The sequence below is a fragment of the Populus nigra genome, chromosome 17, assembly GCF_951802175.1.
Source record: "Populus nigra chromosome 17, ddPopNigr1.1, whole genome shotgun sequence".
NCBI lineage: Eukaryota > Viridiplantae > Streptophyta > Magnoliopsida > Malpighiales > Salicaceae > Populus > Populus nigra.
This window is the reverse complement of record NC_084868.1, coordinates 4,827,796-4,841,057: the sequence shown is the minus strand read 5'-3', so window position 1 is coordinate 4,841,057 and position 13,262 is coordinate 4,827,796. Positions and strand designations below refer to the sequence as shown.

Genomic DNA, 13,262 nt, shown 5'->3' with positions numbered 1-13,262 from the left:
TATTGCGATATTAGTGACCCCCATCATAAGAAAGTGTCCATCTTTTTTTTGGTACCCACTCAAGCCATTCTTTCCGTTCTAGATGACTATTACCCATATAATCAAATCATATATCAAATTTGTGCTTCAAAGATTCATAACACATCCTTTATTTCTTTTATTTTGGACAGAAAACACTTTCCGGAAGTTGTGAAAAAATTAGAAATGTCATATTATTTGCTGATTATATCAAATTTGGTCCTCAAACTTTTAATTGCTATATATATTTTGTTTTGAATATTTGTTTTCAATTTCATCCTTTAGAATTTGATTTTTATATTAACTTTGGTCCTCATTTTTATAATTGTTATTTGCTTTTCCCTTATCATTTTTTAATTTTTATCTATCAAATTTGATCCTCATTCTTTTGATTGTTACTTATTTTATTTTATGAAATGGTAATTATTATTATTTTAATTTCATCATCTTTTAATTTTATTTATTTATTAGATTTGATCTCTATTATTTTGATTATTATTAATTTTATTTGAGATAATTTATGAAATTATATTTTTTTCAATTTCATTATCATTCAACTTTTTAATTTATAAGATTTGTTTCTCGTTATTTTAATAAACTTGAAAAAAATAAAACATTAATAAATTATTTTTCAGTTTATTTTTCATGACATAACCAAACACTGGAAGTGTTTTCCAACTTATTTTTCATTACACTACCAAACATCGAAAAATAATTTACTTTTCTAGAATTCACTTTAAAAAAAGAAACTACTTTCCAGCAAACAAACGGGACCTAAGCATGAAATAAAAGAAATTTAGCCTGAATTGATTGGATAATATTAATTGTGTTAGACACCTAACAAACAACTTCAATCATAAATTTAAAGATTTGTTGGCCATAAAGATATTGCTTAGGATGTATTATGAATCTTTAAAGCATAAATTTAATGTATAATTTAATTACATGGGCGATAATCATTTAGAATGAAAAAAATGACTTGAGTAGATACCAAAAGAAAAATAAATATTTTCTTATGATGGAGGTCACTGATATTACAACAACAAATCTTTCTAAATCTTTTAATCATGTTTTGAAAACTTATGCTTATTTTGTTAAACCAAAATAAAAGAATCATATGACTACATTGCTCAAGAGAAATTATAGCCTCCAAGAAAGATGCATATTTTGTAAATTATTCTTCCCATTTCAACAATTACAATACACAACACCACCTGATCCAATGTGGAGATAATTTACAATTCTTGCACTGCTGAATATGGAGGATCCTTTACAAGAAAATAGAGTTTCCCATCAGAAGAATAGACGATGCTCCAATCACCAGAACATGAGAAGTATTATGTAACAAGAAACAGCTACCTCTGCAATCCAAATAAACAGCACAAGGCTTTCCGGTCACCATAAATAAAAACCAGCCAACCCAACGCACACTGAAGACTGAGCAAAGAATCAACTTAAATTTGAGGTTTAGATCACAAAAATTTGAACTCCAACAATAATATGTGCATAGTGAGAACCATAACGGTCAGAGGCAGCAGCTCAAAAAGCATGATGTCCCTTGATGAGCTGCTCACACTCAGCTGTCCTGCATTGATGAAGTCCTTACTAGAAGTTACAGAAACATTTACAGATAAGGAGCCTGACAGAAAGAATTGAAATGTATGGGGTTAGTTTCCATGTGTGCAAGGCAAACAGAAAAGGAGTTCACCGAACCATCATAGTTTTTTGAACTTACAGTCATAGTTAGCCCAACCAATCCGTTGTCGTACTAAATCATATACAAAAATCTTATCTTTCAGAACAAGATCTGCAAAGCCAATGCAATCAACAGGAGTTAGAGAGACCATTTGCAGGGCCAGCAGCTAGAGAGACCCCCCCCCCGCCCCCCAATATTTTCAACTTTGCACTGCATTTATAATTTTTATTTTTAAGAAAACTTATGTTGCCCACCATAAAGTTGTGCATGTTTTATTAAAGTCCCCACCTACTTCATAACTTACCCACCCCCCAGCACTGACATTATGACCAGTTGATGGTAAGGAGAAAAGGTTAAGCCTCTCCCCAGATATACTCATGTCAATAAAAGAAGTAAAAGTTTAGAGTTCAACCTCCTAAGATAGTTACTCCTTGAACTTTCTGAAAACCAATGCACCACATCGCAGAACCACCCTGCTACAGAAGAGAGAGAGAGAGAGAGAGAGAGAAAGGTGGTCCATGTTACAATTCATTCAGTGCAGTGACAATGGCAGATATATTCTGATTAAACATGTTCAGTTCAATACTGATGGGAAAATGAATAAGTTAGCAAAAGTGAAGAGCAGCAAATTACACTGGGACCAAAAGGTACAAGGTAGTCTTCAGGTTTTAACACCATAGATGCACCCCCAGCAAAGTTAAAACTGGCCAGGGGAAACATCTGAGATACACTGCATAGAAAAAAAAAAAACCAATTAAGTTATTGAGGAAGAAAAAAGGGAAAGTAAAAGCTAGAAAGAAAACTTTTGTGGTGTAACATAACAGCAAAAACATCATTTGGAAATAAAATAGAAGAATGAACCTGGTTGAGACAAGATAACACTGGTTTCCTTTAGATATTATAGGTGTAACAGATGGCGAGACAACGACATTCACCTGGACATTCACCAATCAAATAAACTTAGCATGCTGAAAGTGAATTTAGTTGTGATTGTTTAAATCATGCTAATTCAATACCTTGTTACATTCCAGTTCAATAACTTCACTACCATTATTATCTCACTATTAAAAGGCTCAAAACCAGCTCTTTAAAATCACCTTATTGGGAGAACTTAAAATAATTATTTTTTATTTTTTTGGGAAAAAACTTACTAATTATAAGAGATTGCATGTGGATAAAAGAAACTTTCTTACATTCTCTGATTTTTACTTTAACTGTCCACTTTGTATTTGTGAGATCAGGGTTGCAGAAATATGAAAGACTGAGAAGACATAGTTACTGTAGAGAAATGTTTGGCTGACACCAGAGAACAAGAACAAGTCCCTATAAAATACCTTAACAAGTTGCCTCATGCAACACAAAGAGAAAAAGAATGAAACCCTATATAATATCTTAATGAGTTGCTTTCTCATAAAATGTCTCGTCATGAAACTATGCAACAAGGTTCTGTATAACTTAGTTATCACAATGTCAATCATATTGAAGGATTCCTAATATTTTAAATGGAAAAAAAAATGGTGTTAGAATAGCTTAAGATTGTAAAAAATAATACATTAAAGCTCATTTCTCTCAGCTGCAAACATCATTTATTATAACAGGAACCTTTGCATGTATAGATGGGAAAATTACTCACAGCACTAACAAAAGGATCATAAGCTTCTGCCACAAGGTACGCCAAAGTTGTTCCAGAGTCAACAATTGTTCCTCGGCTATTCGATGTTGCAAACACTGATGGATCAATTGGTAACAATTTCCCATTAACAGCAATGCTTTGTAGATTTAAATTATAATGAGGCCTGCAATTTTTGAAAAGGAAATCACAGCAAATTAGTGTTGCTCAAAATCAAACTAAAGATGGCAGACAGCAATACGCTTGCATGAGGAATGCAAAAAGTAAAAAAAATACAAATTGTTGTGCAACAGAGCAATAACATTCACAAGAGAAAGATGTGTGATAGTAAGCAGATTTGGTGATAAAATGTAACTCCTCTTTGAGTTTTTGAAAGGTTCTTAAGCAGTTAAAGTCTCATTTCTTTGGACTTGTTCACATTGAAAATATCCAATTTCTGTGACCACTTTAAATACCTAGAAAGATTCCTGCAAAATATGAGAAATCCTAAAAGCAAATCTGGCTTGGTACTATTCTAAAAGGTTATTCCAAATACAAAACCAACTGAACAAAGCCTGTGAAGTGCTTGTCTACTCCTAAACACCAGTAATATATGGTATCCTAGCTAAAGGTAAAAGTAATGTACAAGTGACTGCGAAAATGTCTTATCACTGACCAATAAGATGCTCGAAAAAACAATTTTCTTTTAAAAATCTGTGTGCAATATCAAAGCTTGTCCCATTGCCTTGACATTTCTCAGGCAATAAGATTTCAGTTGCTGCTGCTTATACAACGCAAGGATAACAATCTAAAGAAGTTGGGTTGTTGGGGAAAGAAAAGGTTTCCAAGGAAAAAATGACATACTGTGATGGGACAAGTGGACTATAAACCATGCCTGGCTCCAGAATCTCACCAAGAACCAGTATACCACCTCCAATGCCCTCTCCTTTCAAGCAATGAGAGAACACTCTGGGTGTTATCCCGTGGGTTGACAATTGTGATATAACAGAGAGTTCCCCCTGGCCAAATCCAAAAATCCCATCAACTGCTTTATCGGTCATAGTCAAGTCCCCAGACTGGTAGGTACTGCACCTGTTTTCAACACCACCATCTAGCGAAATAAGAAACATACAAAAAAGGCAGATCAATCTTGGAACAAAAGAAACTTATTCAAATAGGAGAGTATGAGATATATGAAGGGCAAAGGAAGCACACAACTCATATTTTGTCACAAGGGGGACTCAGTCCTTTATTCCTTGGCATCAGTTAAGTTTGCTGGCTAACTCCACAAGAATGAAATGGCAATAAATCATTCAAATAGTCCAGCAACAACAATACTATTTTACAGTAATAGCTGTGTATTTTGGGTGAACATGCCCCTTGCTGTGAAAGCATAAGAATGGTTACCATAAGAAGGTCATGCCATTAGTGAACTGGTTATGATCACGTAGCACCAGGTGGTGACTGATTTGTCATGTAGTCATTGTGCAGCAAAACACCATACCCTTGTGTGGATTCACTGACTGCATATTACATCTTTAACAACAACAATTAAGCAAAATATTACGCTTCATTTTTTTAGTCTTGTACCTATCCCTTCTCTCTAAACAAATAATCATTGTCAATCTTAAAAATCTGAACACGCCCATACTAATTCAACAGTACAATTTAGAAAACCTACCCAAAGACAATGAGAGCTGAAGAGTTAACGACTAATGACTCCCCCAAAATAGCATCAAAATAAAGTGTATCGGACACATAATAGCCTGATGTCCCACTTCCATCTTCATATTGGAATGTGTAACTGCATTGATTAGTCTGAGGAGAGCATTGAGTTACTGTGGTTTGAACTGCTGAAGTACAGATTGGGTCTGAACAGTGGACCAGCCCTGCAGTTGATGAGCTGCCGGAATCAAAGAAATTGAGCTGAATCTGCATTAACGCAAACAAAGCACCACGGGGAAGTTGAGGCTTATTTTTTCCAATTCTGCATATGTATAGAAAGACCCGTGACAAGGTAAAGAAAGAGGATTTACTCCAAGGCCACTAGTACGTGGGCAATTATTGCAGGAATTGCAGCAGACCCACAAGACATCACTTCCGGTATCAATCTGCACATTGAATTCTCTAGGAGGAGAGCCCAATTTCACTTTTGTAAAATAAAGTCTAAACACAAAGAAAAGAATTAAACCATATCAACGCCTATAATCATCAAGTACTGAAAAATGACTAGTTATCAAATCCAATCCTAAAGAGAATGTGGACGAGCGCCAAAATAAAAAACTGAAGAGAACCAAGACAGATGTATTACAAGGGCTCTGAAGCTCCGGTGACCCTGATTGCAATGGAAACCCAAACAGAAAGAACAGCAAAATTAGTCAATAATAATAATAATCATCTAAGCATACAATATAAATAACAAAAAAAAATCAATTTTTTGGTTACAAAAAAAGGCAAAGAATCAATCTTCAGTTAATATAATTAAAACAAAACATGCACAAAAATCCCATATCCTTTCTTTTCCTTTCCTTCCTCTTTTAGAAAGAATAACAAGCAAGCAATCCCCACCGCAAGTTCTTTTTAAGTGTGTGCATGTGAGCAAGAAATGCAGAAAATCATGTGCCATAAATACAAATTACCAATTTTAAACAAAACCCATGACTTAAATTAAACTTTTTACCTTAAATAACGCAAATAAACCATATAAAGAAACCTTAAAATTAGGAAAGAGGGGATGCTGAAAAAATTACCCGACGAGGTAAGGATCGGGGGAACCTTGAACAGAGAAGTCGACAACGCCACCAACAAAGCCTTGTAAAAGACGGGCATGTCTGAGTCGGTCTCGAGCTCTAAGTTGGGAGAGTTCAAGACCGTGGTTGTTTAAAGGAAAAGCCCTCTCCAGTTGGAGAAGACTAGCGCAGTAAACCACCGACACAGACATGAATAGTAGTAGTAGTAGTAGTAGTAGTAGTATAGTGATGAAGAAAGGGGGCCATAAACCCCGCATGTTTTGAGGGTTTTTCTTGTGTGTCTTGGAGAGTGTTAATGAAAGAGATCGAAGAGGAGCTGTTCTTGGTTCAGTTGGTTGTGATGGTTCTTGCTGCTTTTGCGCATTTATAGAAAGAAAGAGAGGAGTGGACTCAGGCAGCAGGACAGGACTGTGACACGAGAGAGAGCTTATGATTACGAGGAACAAGAAGAGCTTATTTGTTTGTTCAAATTATATTAACTTCGCGTGTTTAAATTATAAACTACGGACCTGAAAGTAAAGAGAACCAACTTGATTTCAGGGCACGAGGCACCATTTAAATAAACAAGGTATTATTTTTATTTATTTTTCTTCAGTTTAGACATTAAAGAATGAAGTAAAAGAATAAAATGTTAAAACAACTCAACCAAAATTTTCAACATTAACTAAAATTACATCATATGATAATAAATAGAATTTAGTCTCGTTTAAATTATAAAATGATATTTAATTATCAATACCAAAAAAGTAAGATAAATATTTATTGTGTTTAAAAAACTCAATGAAAAGTGAATTGTCTCAATAAATTTAAAACGCCCTAAAATCTTAATTATATTTTATATAACAGGTGATAAATATAGATATATAAAATGTATATTATTAAAGTAATTCAAATTAGCATAAAAAAATGTGAACATAAGGAGAAGAATGCTAGAATTTTTATTAATCTGTTTATTCTAAAGTATTTGTGTTAATCTAAATACAAAAAGATTATATATAGGTTGAAATAAAAATATTATTATACTCTTAATAAATAAAGCTAAATAAATGTATTATTTAACATCTTCCCTCAAACTCACGATGTGGCGCTACAAGCATCAAGAGTTTGTCAATTAGAAAATATAAATGAGAAATGAAATACTCATTGGTAAAGAAATCTGTAATCTACAAGGAAAAAGAAACAAAAGGTAAAGTAATGGTGTCATGTTTGAGATGATGACGAGTAAGATGATAATCGATCTCAGTGCTTAGTTTGTTAATGAAAAACCGAGTTGTGAGCAATCTGAATAGAACTCTGGTTGTCACAATACATAGGAGTAGGATGAGAAAGTGAAACTCTCATATCCGCAAGTAACCAACGTAACCAAACAATCTTTTTTATAGTAGATGTCATAGCACAATATTCTACTTAGGTTGAGGATTGAGAAACGATAGATTGTTTCTTGTTATTCCATGAAATAAAATAATCACTTAAAAAGATACAGAAACCAGTAACAGACTTGTGATCTATGGAATTACTGTTATGGTCAGCATCAGAGTATGCATGCAACTCCAAGGAAGAGGTGGATAGAAGTAAAAGACTCTAAAAGACTGTACCCCGAAGATATCGCAAAATATAAAGAACAACTGCCTAGTGAACAGTAGTAGGAGAAAATAACAAACTAACTAATAACATGAACAACATAAGCAATATTTAGACGAGTAATGGTGAGATATATCAAGCTCTCAATAATAGTACGGTATAAAATAGGTTTTGTCAAAGGTAAACCATCAAAAGAAGAATATCTTGCGTAACTTCAATGGGAGTATCTACAGTCTTGTTATCAGTAAGTCTAACCCGCTCAAGAATATCTGCAACATATTTCGATTGAGAAAGAAGGTAACCTCTGGGTGAGTAAGTTACCTAAATACCCAAGAAATATCGAAGATAACCCAAATCTTTTATTTCAAACTGTCTAGCCAACTTTGTCTTCAAACTGAGATACCGTCAATGAAGAAGACCCCATATAAACTTCTTCTTGAAGATCTCCATTTAAGAAGGCATTTTAGCATCAAGTTGAGAGATATGTCACTAACAAACCGAAGCTATGATAATTAAAGTATGAATAGTAGTTCTTTTTGCAACAAGGGCAAATGTCTTCTCATAATCCATACCATATTGTTAAAAGTATCCTTTTGCAACCAACCTAGCTTTGCATCGCGCAATAAACCCATCAGAATTAATCTTGATCTTATACACCCAACGACAACCAACAACACTCTTACTAAAAGGTATGAGAACCAAATCTCAAGTATCTGTCTTATGCAAGGTAAAAAGATTCTCATCCATAGCTTGCTACCAAAAAGGATCAAGAATTGCCTCTTTATAGGAAGAGGGCTTAGAGAGACAATGAATAGAAGCTTAAAGGAAGTAGATGATAAAGAATAACAAAAATAAGCAAAATATAGTAATTTTGTGAACTTACAAATATGTACGGATTGACGTAGAGGTGAATCCACAATCTCAGATGAAGCTTGAGGGGTTGTAGATGAGAATGGAGCTTCAAGTATGCCAAAGAGTAAAGTGTCAGTACCTGTGAATTGATGAGTACAAATTGGTCGAACATAGGGAGAGGTATCTGAGGTACTAGGAACGTAAGATGATAAACTATCATAATCCTCAGAAAAAGAATCTATACGAATAAAATTAGGTCTAGTCGGGATATGAGTAATGGATGAAATAGAAAATAAATGTATATGCTTGAGAAAAACAACATGAGAAGACATAAAGTTTTTGAATTATTAGATCAAAACAACGGTACCTCTTTTTACCTTCATCATAACCCAAAAAGACATAAATAGCAGATCGAAAGGACAAATTACTGCGTTCTATATGAGGATGGAGAACGAAATAAGTACAATAAAAAACTCTAAAGGAGGAATAATCAGGGACATACCCATATAACTTTTCAAAATGAGATAAACCCGAATTATGATAAAATAAAATTGTATTAATCAAACTTACAGCAGTAAGGACAACTTCTCCCTAAAACTCACTAGGAACAGAAGCAGACAACAAGAGAGAATGAACAACTTCGACAGTGTGCCTATGTTTTCTATCAGCAACTCCATTTTGGTCAAAAGTATCTGTACATAAAGTTTGGTGAACGGTTTCATCTAAGGCAAGCAACTAACAAAATTTATTAAAGGTGTATTCTCCATCTAAATCACACCTAAAGTATTTGATAACAGAAGAATGTTAAGTTTTGACAAGAGCTTGAAAAGCTGTATATATCTCAAAGAATTCAGAATGATGTTTCATTAAATAAACTCAACAATAACGAGTATGATCATCAATAAATGAAACATAATATCGAGACCCTTTTTTTATGGAAATAGGAGAAGGTCCCTATGCATCAGAATGAATTCAGTCAAATGGTGAAGAAGAAACATAAATACTTTGATTAAAAGGTAAAACGGAAAATTTTGCTAATTTACACCCATTACAATTAGAAATATCACAAGTTTGCAAATTTCCTAAAGCTCCTATGGATGCCAAAAATCTCAAACGAGAAGACAAACATGACCTAGACTAGAATGCTATAAATAAAAACTAGAAGATGAAGGACTCAAATGAAAAGAAGACAAATTAACAGTAGTAGCAGCAGCAGCGTCAGCTAGCACTTTTAACTCATCTAAAATATATAGTCCATTCTCCCTACAACATGTCTCAATCAATTTTTGAAACTATAGATCTTGTACACAATAAAAAGAAAAAGAAAAATTGACTAAATAATCACCAAATTCATATAATTGACCAACATAAGCGAGATTTAATCTGAGTTTCGAAAAAAGATAAACATCAAGGAGAGACAAATGAGGTGTGACAAGAGAACCAATACATGTTAAGGGCATGAGAGTGCCATCAATAATCATAACAAGAATTAATGGTGAAGGGAACACAAAGGTAAACGATGAAAAATCTGAAGGCATATGATGTGTAGCACCAGAATTCAAAACCCATTCAAAATGTGACATAACTGAGGAACTATGAGGCAACTGATCTACGAAAGAAGAAGAAGTGGACATTTCTTGTGGTTATAAGGAGAGAAACTTCTAAAATTGCTCAGTTAGAGTACTAGGATTAGTGATAAAGCCTGATGAAGCTACTGCTGCAGTATTGTGGTGTGATGCTCCTAAACAAAGTTTTTAAAAAAAATAATAAAAGATTTTTAAACCAAATAGAAAAAAAAAACCATAAATCAATATGAAAAAATGGTAAATCCTGAATAGTAATTTATGGACCTTATTTAAAGGTCTTTTCATTTTTTGATTACTATAAAATCTTAACTCTATCGAAAATAGGGCCTCAGAATCTTCTATAAAGTTTTTAGTTTTATTCAATATTCAAATAAAAAATTATGTTCATTAATATAAGGTTGCATGCCAAGAAAAAACCTACTACACAGAAAGGTTAAAGATTAAAAGGCAAGTTTAGTGTGATCCAAGGTTCAAGAAAGTTCTAGAATCATTTAAACTTTGTAGATAATTTTTTTTTTAAAAAAAAAACTATAACTTGTTAGTATATGCTTTCTCCATTTCTTCAGAACATACAAATTCAGCAAATCCTAGAAATACTTGAAATATTAGGGATGATAATTTCACTTAAACCTAATATATATTGACCAAACCAACCCAAATAGGTAGGAAATCTCTAGACTCGATTGAGTTCAGGTATAACCCGAAGGCAAAAGGTCAGGTTTTGGGTTGTGTATGAATACTAATCTACCTAACTTGAACCCAAAACTAGACTCAAAATAAATAAATATTCTTAAGTTTTACAAAATTACATGTATACCAAACTAAATACATACTAAATAGTGATATATTATGACATTTAGGTTCGGGTTAGTTTCGGGCTCAGGTTATGGATACTCAATTGATATTCGAAACTCGATCAGATCAGGTTTGGGTATTAAGAATTAATACCCAAACCAGTTCGAGTCAGGTCTAGCTCATGTTATTTTGGATTCAGGTTTTGATATAGATATTATAAAACCTCACCCATGATTATTCATTGTTATCTCTATGGAACATATTTATAATGGCCAAATCCAATTGACATATGATCTTTATTCATTTGGTCAAACCTGGCTAGGTCAACATCAAAAAAATTAAAGAATAAAACAAAAGAATAAAACAATGTCACTTTTTAAAAATAATTAACCCAGCCTAATAACCAATTAAACTACAGGTTACCTTTGACAACTACAATCATGATGCATAACTACGATTATAATGCATAGAACCTAGTCAATTGAGACAACTTGACCTTTCATTTATTGAAAGGGGAATGGGGCTAGTTTCTAGCATAAGTGATTTTTTTTTCTTAACACAAGTTTAGGTTTGATTATTAATAAAAACATTATATGGGGTGGCTAAATTATTATAATCATTTCTATAAAACATTATTCATTAAAATAATGTGCTGGGAGTGTTTTTTTAGTTTTTTTCTTCAATTTAACTCTTTAACAATCTAATCTAATCTTTTCTTTTTATTTAGTTTTTTCTCACTATTATTATTTAATATTAGATTGTTTTAGGAATTGTGTTTTATAATTTTTTTTTTGTTGAGTTATATTCCAGTCTCATGGATTTTTTTTCTCGACTTCAACCTTTAATATTAGATATGTAAGAATTTAAGTTTCATAATTTATTTATTTATTGTATTTTATGAATTTATCTTGATCTCATGATTTAAATGATGGATTTAACAAGCTTCTTGAATTGAAAAAGTAAGAATCCCTACTTATTAACAAAACACTAAAGGGTGTGGCTAAGTCGGTATAGCCACACCCACGGAACACCTTTTATTATAATAGTATTTTGTGTTTTGCCTTGTTTTTGTTTGTTTAGTTTTTTTTTTCAATTGTATTTTTTCATATTAGGTTGCTTTAAGAATTGTGTTTTATAATTTTCTTCATTTCTTTTCTGTTGTGTTATATACTAATCTCATGAATTTATTTATAATTTATTCTTGATTTCAACTTTTAACATTAGATTTTTTTAGAACTGAGGCTTCATAATTTTTTTATTTTGTTTTTTTATAAATTCATCATGATCTCATGATCTAGTCATGAGTTTAACAGGTTAAGTCAAGTGGACTCATGATTGTTTTTTACTATTTTTTCAAAATGATTTTTTTTTCTTAATTTTATTTTTTAACATTGGATTGGTTGGAAATTGGGCTTAAAATTTTTTTTACTTTTTATAATGTTATCTCGATCTCATGACCTAAATCGTAAGTTTGACAAGTTGACCTGAGTTGACTTTGTTTATTTTTCTGGGTTTATTTTTTAATTAGGCTTAGTCTTTTTTTTTCTTTCCATGGGTTATCTCAAATGAGACAAATCCCAATCACGAGGTTGACAAGTTAACTAAGACGGACTCTGTTCATTTTTTTTTTTCTCTTTTAATTGAATGTATGTTTTTTTTAATTTCATCCTCTAACAACCCAATATTTTTATTTGCTCGGGTAGTTTGACAGGTTAACATAAGTTGATTTGAATATTTGTTTTTAATTTAATATTTTTTTTTAAAAAATTTATCCTTCAACATTGAGTTGATAAAAAATTGACATTCATAATTTATTTTGATTTGTTTTTATAGGGTTATCATAATTTCATAACCTAAATTATAGATTTAACAAGTTAATTCAGGTCGATCTATATATTAATGTCTCAATATTTTTTTTAAAATATCATCCAATATATCATCATATTAATATTTTAAAAAATATTATCTAACAAGAATCACATTTTAAATTCATAATCAATTTTTTATTTTTATTAAAAAAATATTAGCAACATTTTAATTTTTATATATAAAAATAAAATTAATCGCCAACAATCTAGTTAAATTACTCATGGTCCATCCAGAAAACTCAAGTCATGTCTCGTTCGTAATCTTATGAGTTTCTACTAGTTTTGAATTCCATGTGAGATTGGTTCTTCGGAAGCATGCATCTTTTGTTGAGTGGCAAAAACCAGTCCCACCATTGTCCAGGCCTTGTATTCTGGTGCACACCTGTGACCATACATTTTTCTTTTTTTCTTCAATAAGTACATGTTTAGGAATGAAAAAAAAAACCCGGTATGGTGAGGTTTTGAATTCAAACCCGTTTGTTCAACGTAGCTGAATCAGATCAGAAG

The 13,262-nt window shown here is 32.2% G+C and overlaps 1 protein-coding gene across 4 annotated transcripts; it reads right to left on the bottom strand.

The window, feature by feature from the left end:
* Positions 1–1,158: 1,158 nt before the first annotated feature.
* On the bottom strand, positions 1,159–6,549 carry LOC133677213 (aspartic proteinase 36-like). 4 transcript variants are annotated; one of them, XM_062099108.1, is made up of 12 exons: positions 6,074–6,549; positions 5,635–5,658; positions 5,360–5,489; positions 5,005–5,255; positions 4,188–4,415; positions 3,348–3,510; positions 2,576–2,649; positions 2,348–2,444; positions 2,127–2,190; positions 1,754–1,825; positions 1,536–1,657; positions 1,159–1,379 (listed from the first exon to the last, which is right to left on the bottom strand). In XM_062099108.1, the coding sequence occupies exons 1-12, from the start codon at positions 6,328–6,330 to the stop codon at positions 1,374–1,376; spliced, it is 1,488 nt and encodes a 495-aa protein (XP_061955092.1). In that variant the 5' UTR covers positions 6,331–6,549; the 3' UTR covers positions 1,159–1,373. The 4 variants fall into 4 exon arrangements, with proteins under 4 accessions (XP_061955092.1, XP_061955090.1, XP_061955091.1 ...); XM_062099106.1 differs by having other exon boundaries at positions 1,159–1,657; XM_062099107.1 differs by having other exon boundaries at positions 1,159–1,657; positions 2,127–2,187.
* Between the last annotated feature and the right edge of the window lie 6,713 nt (positions 6,550–13,262).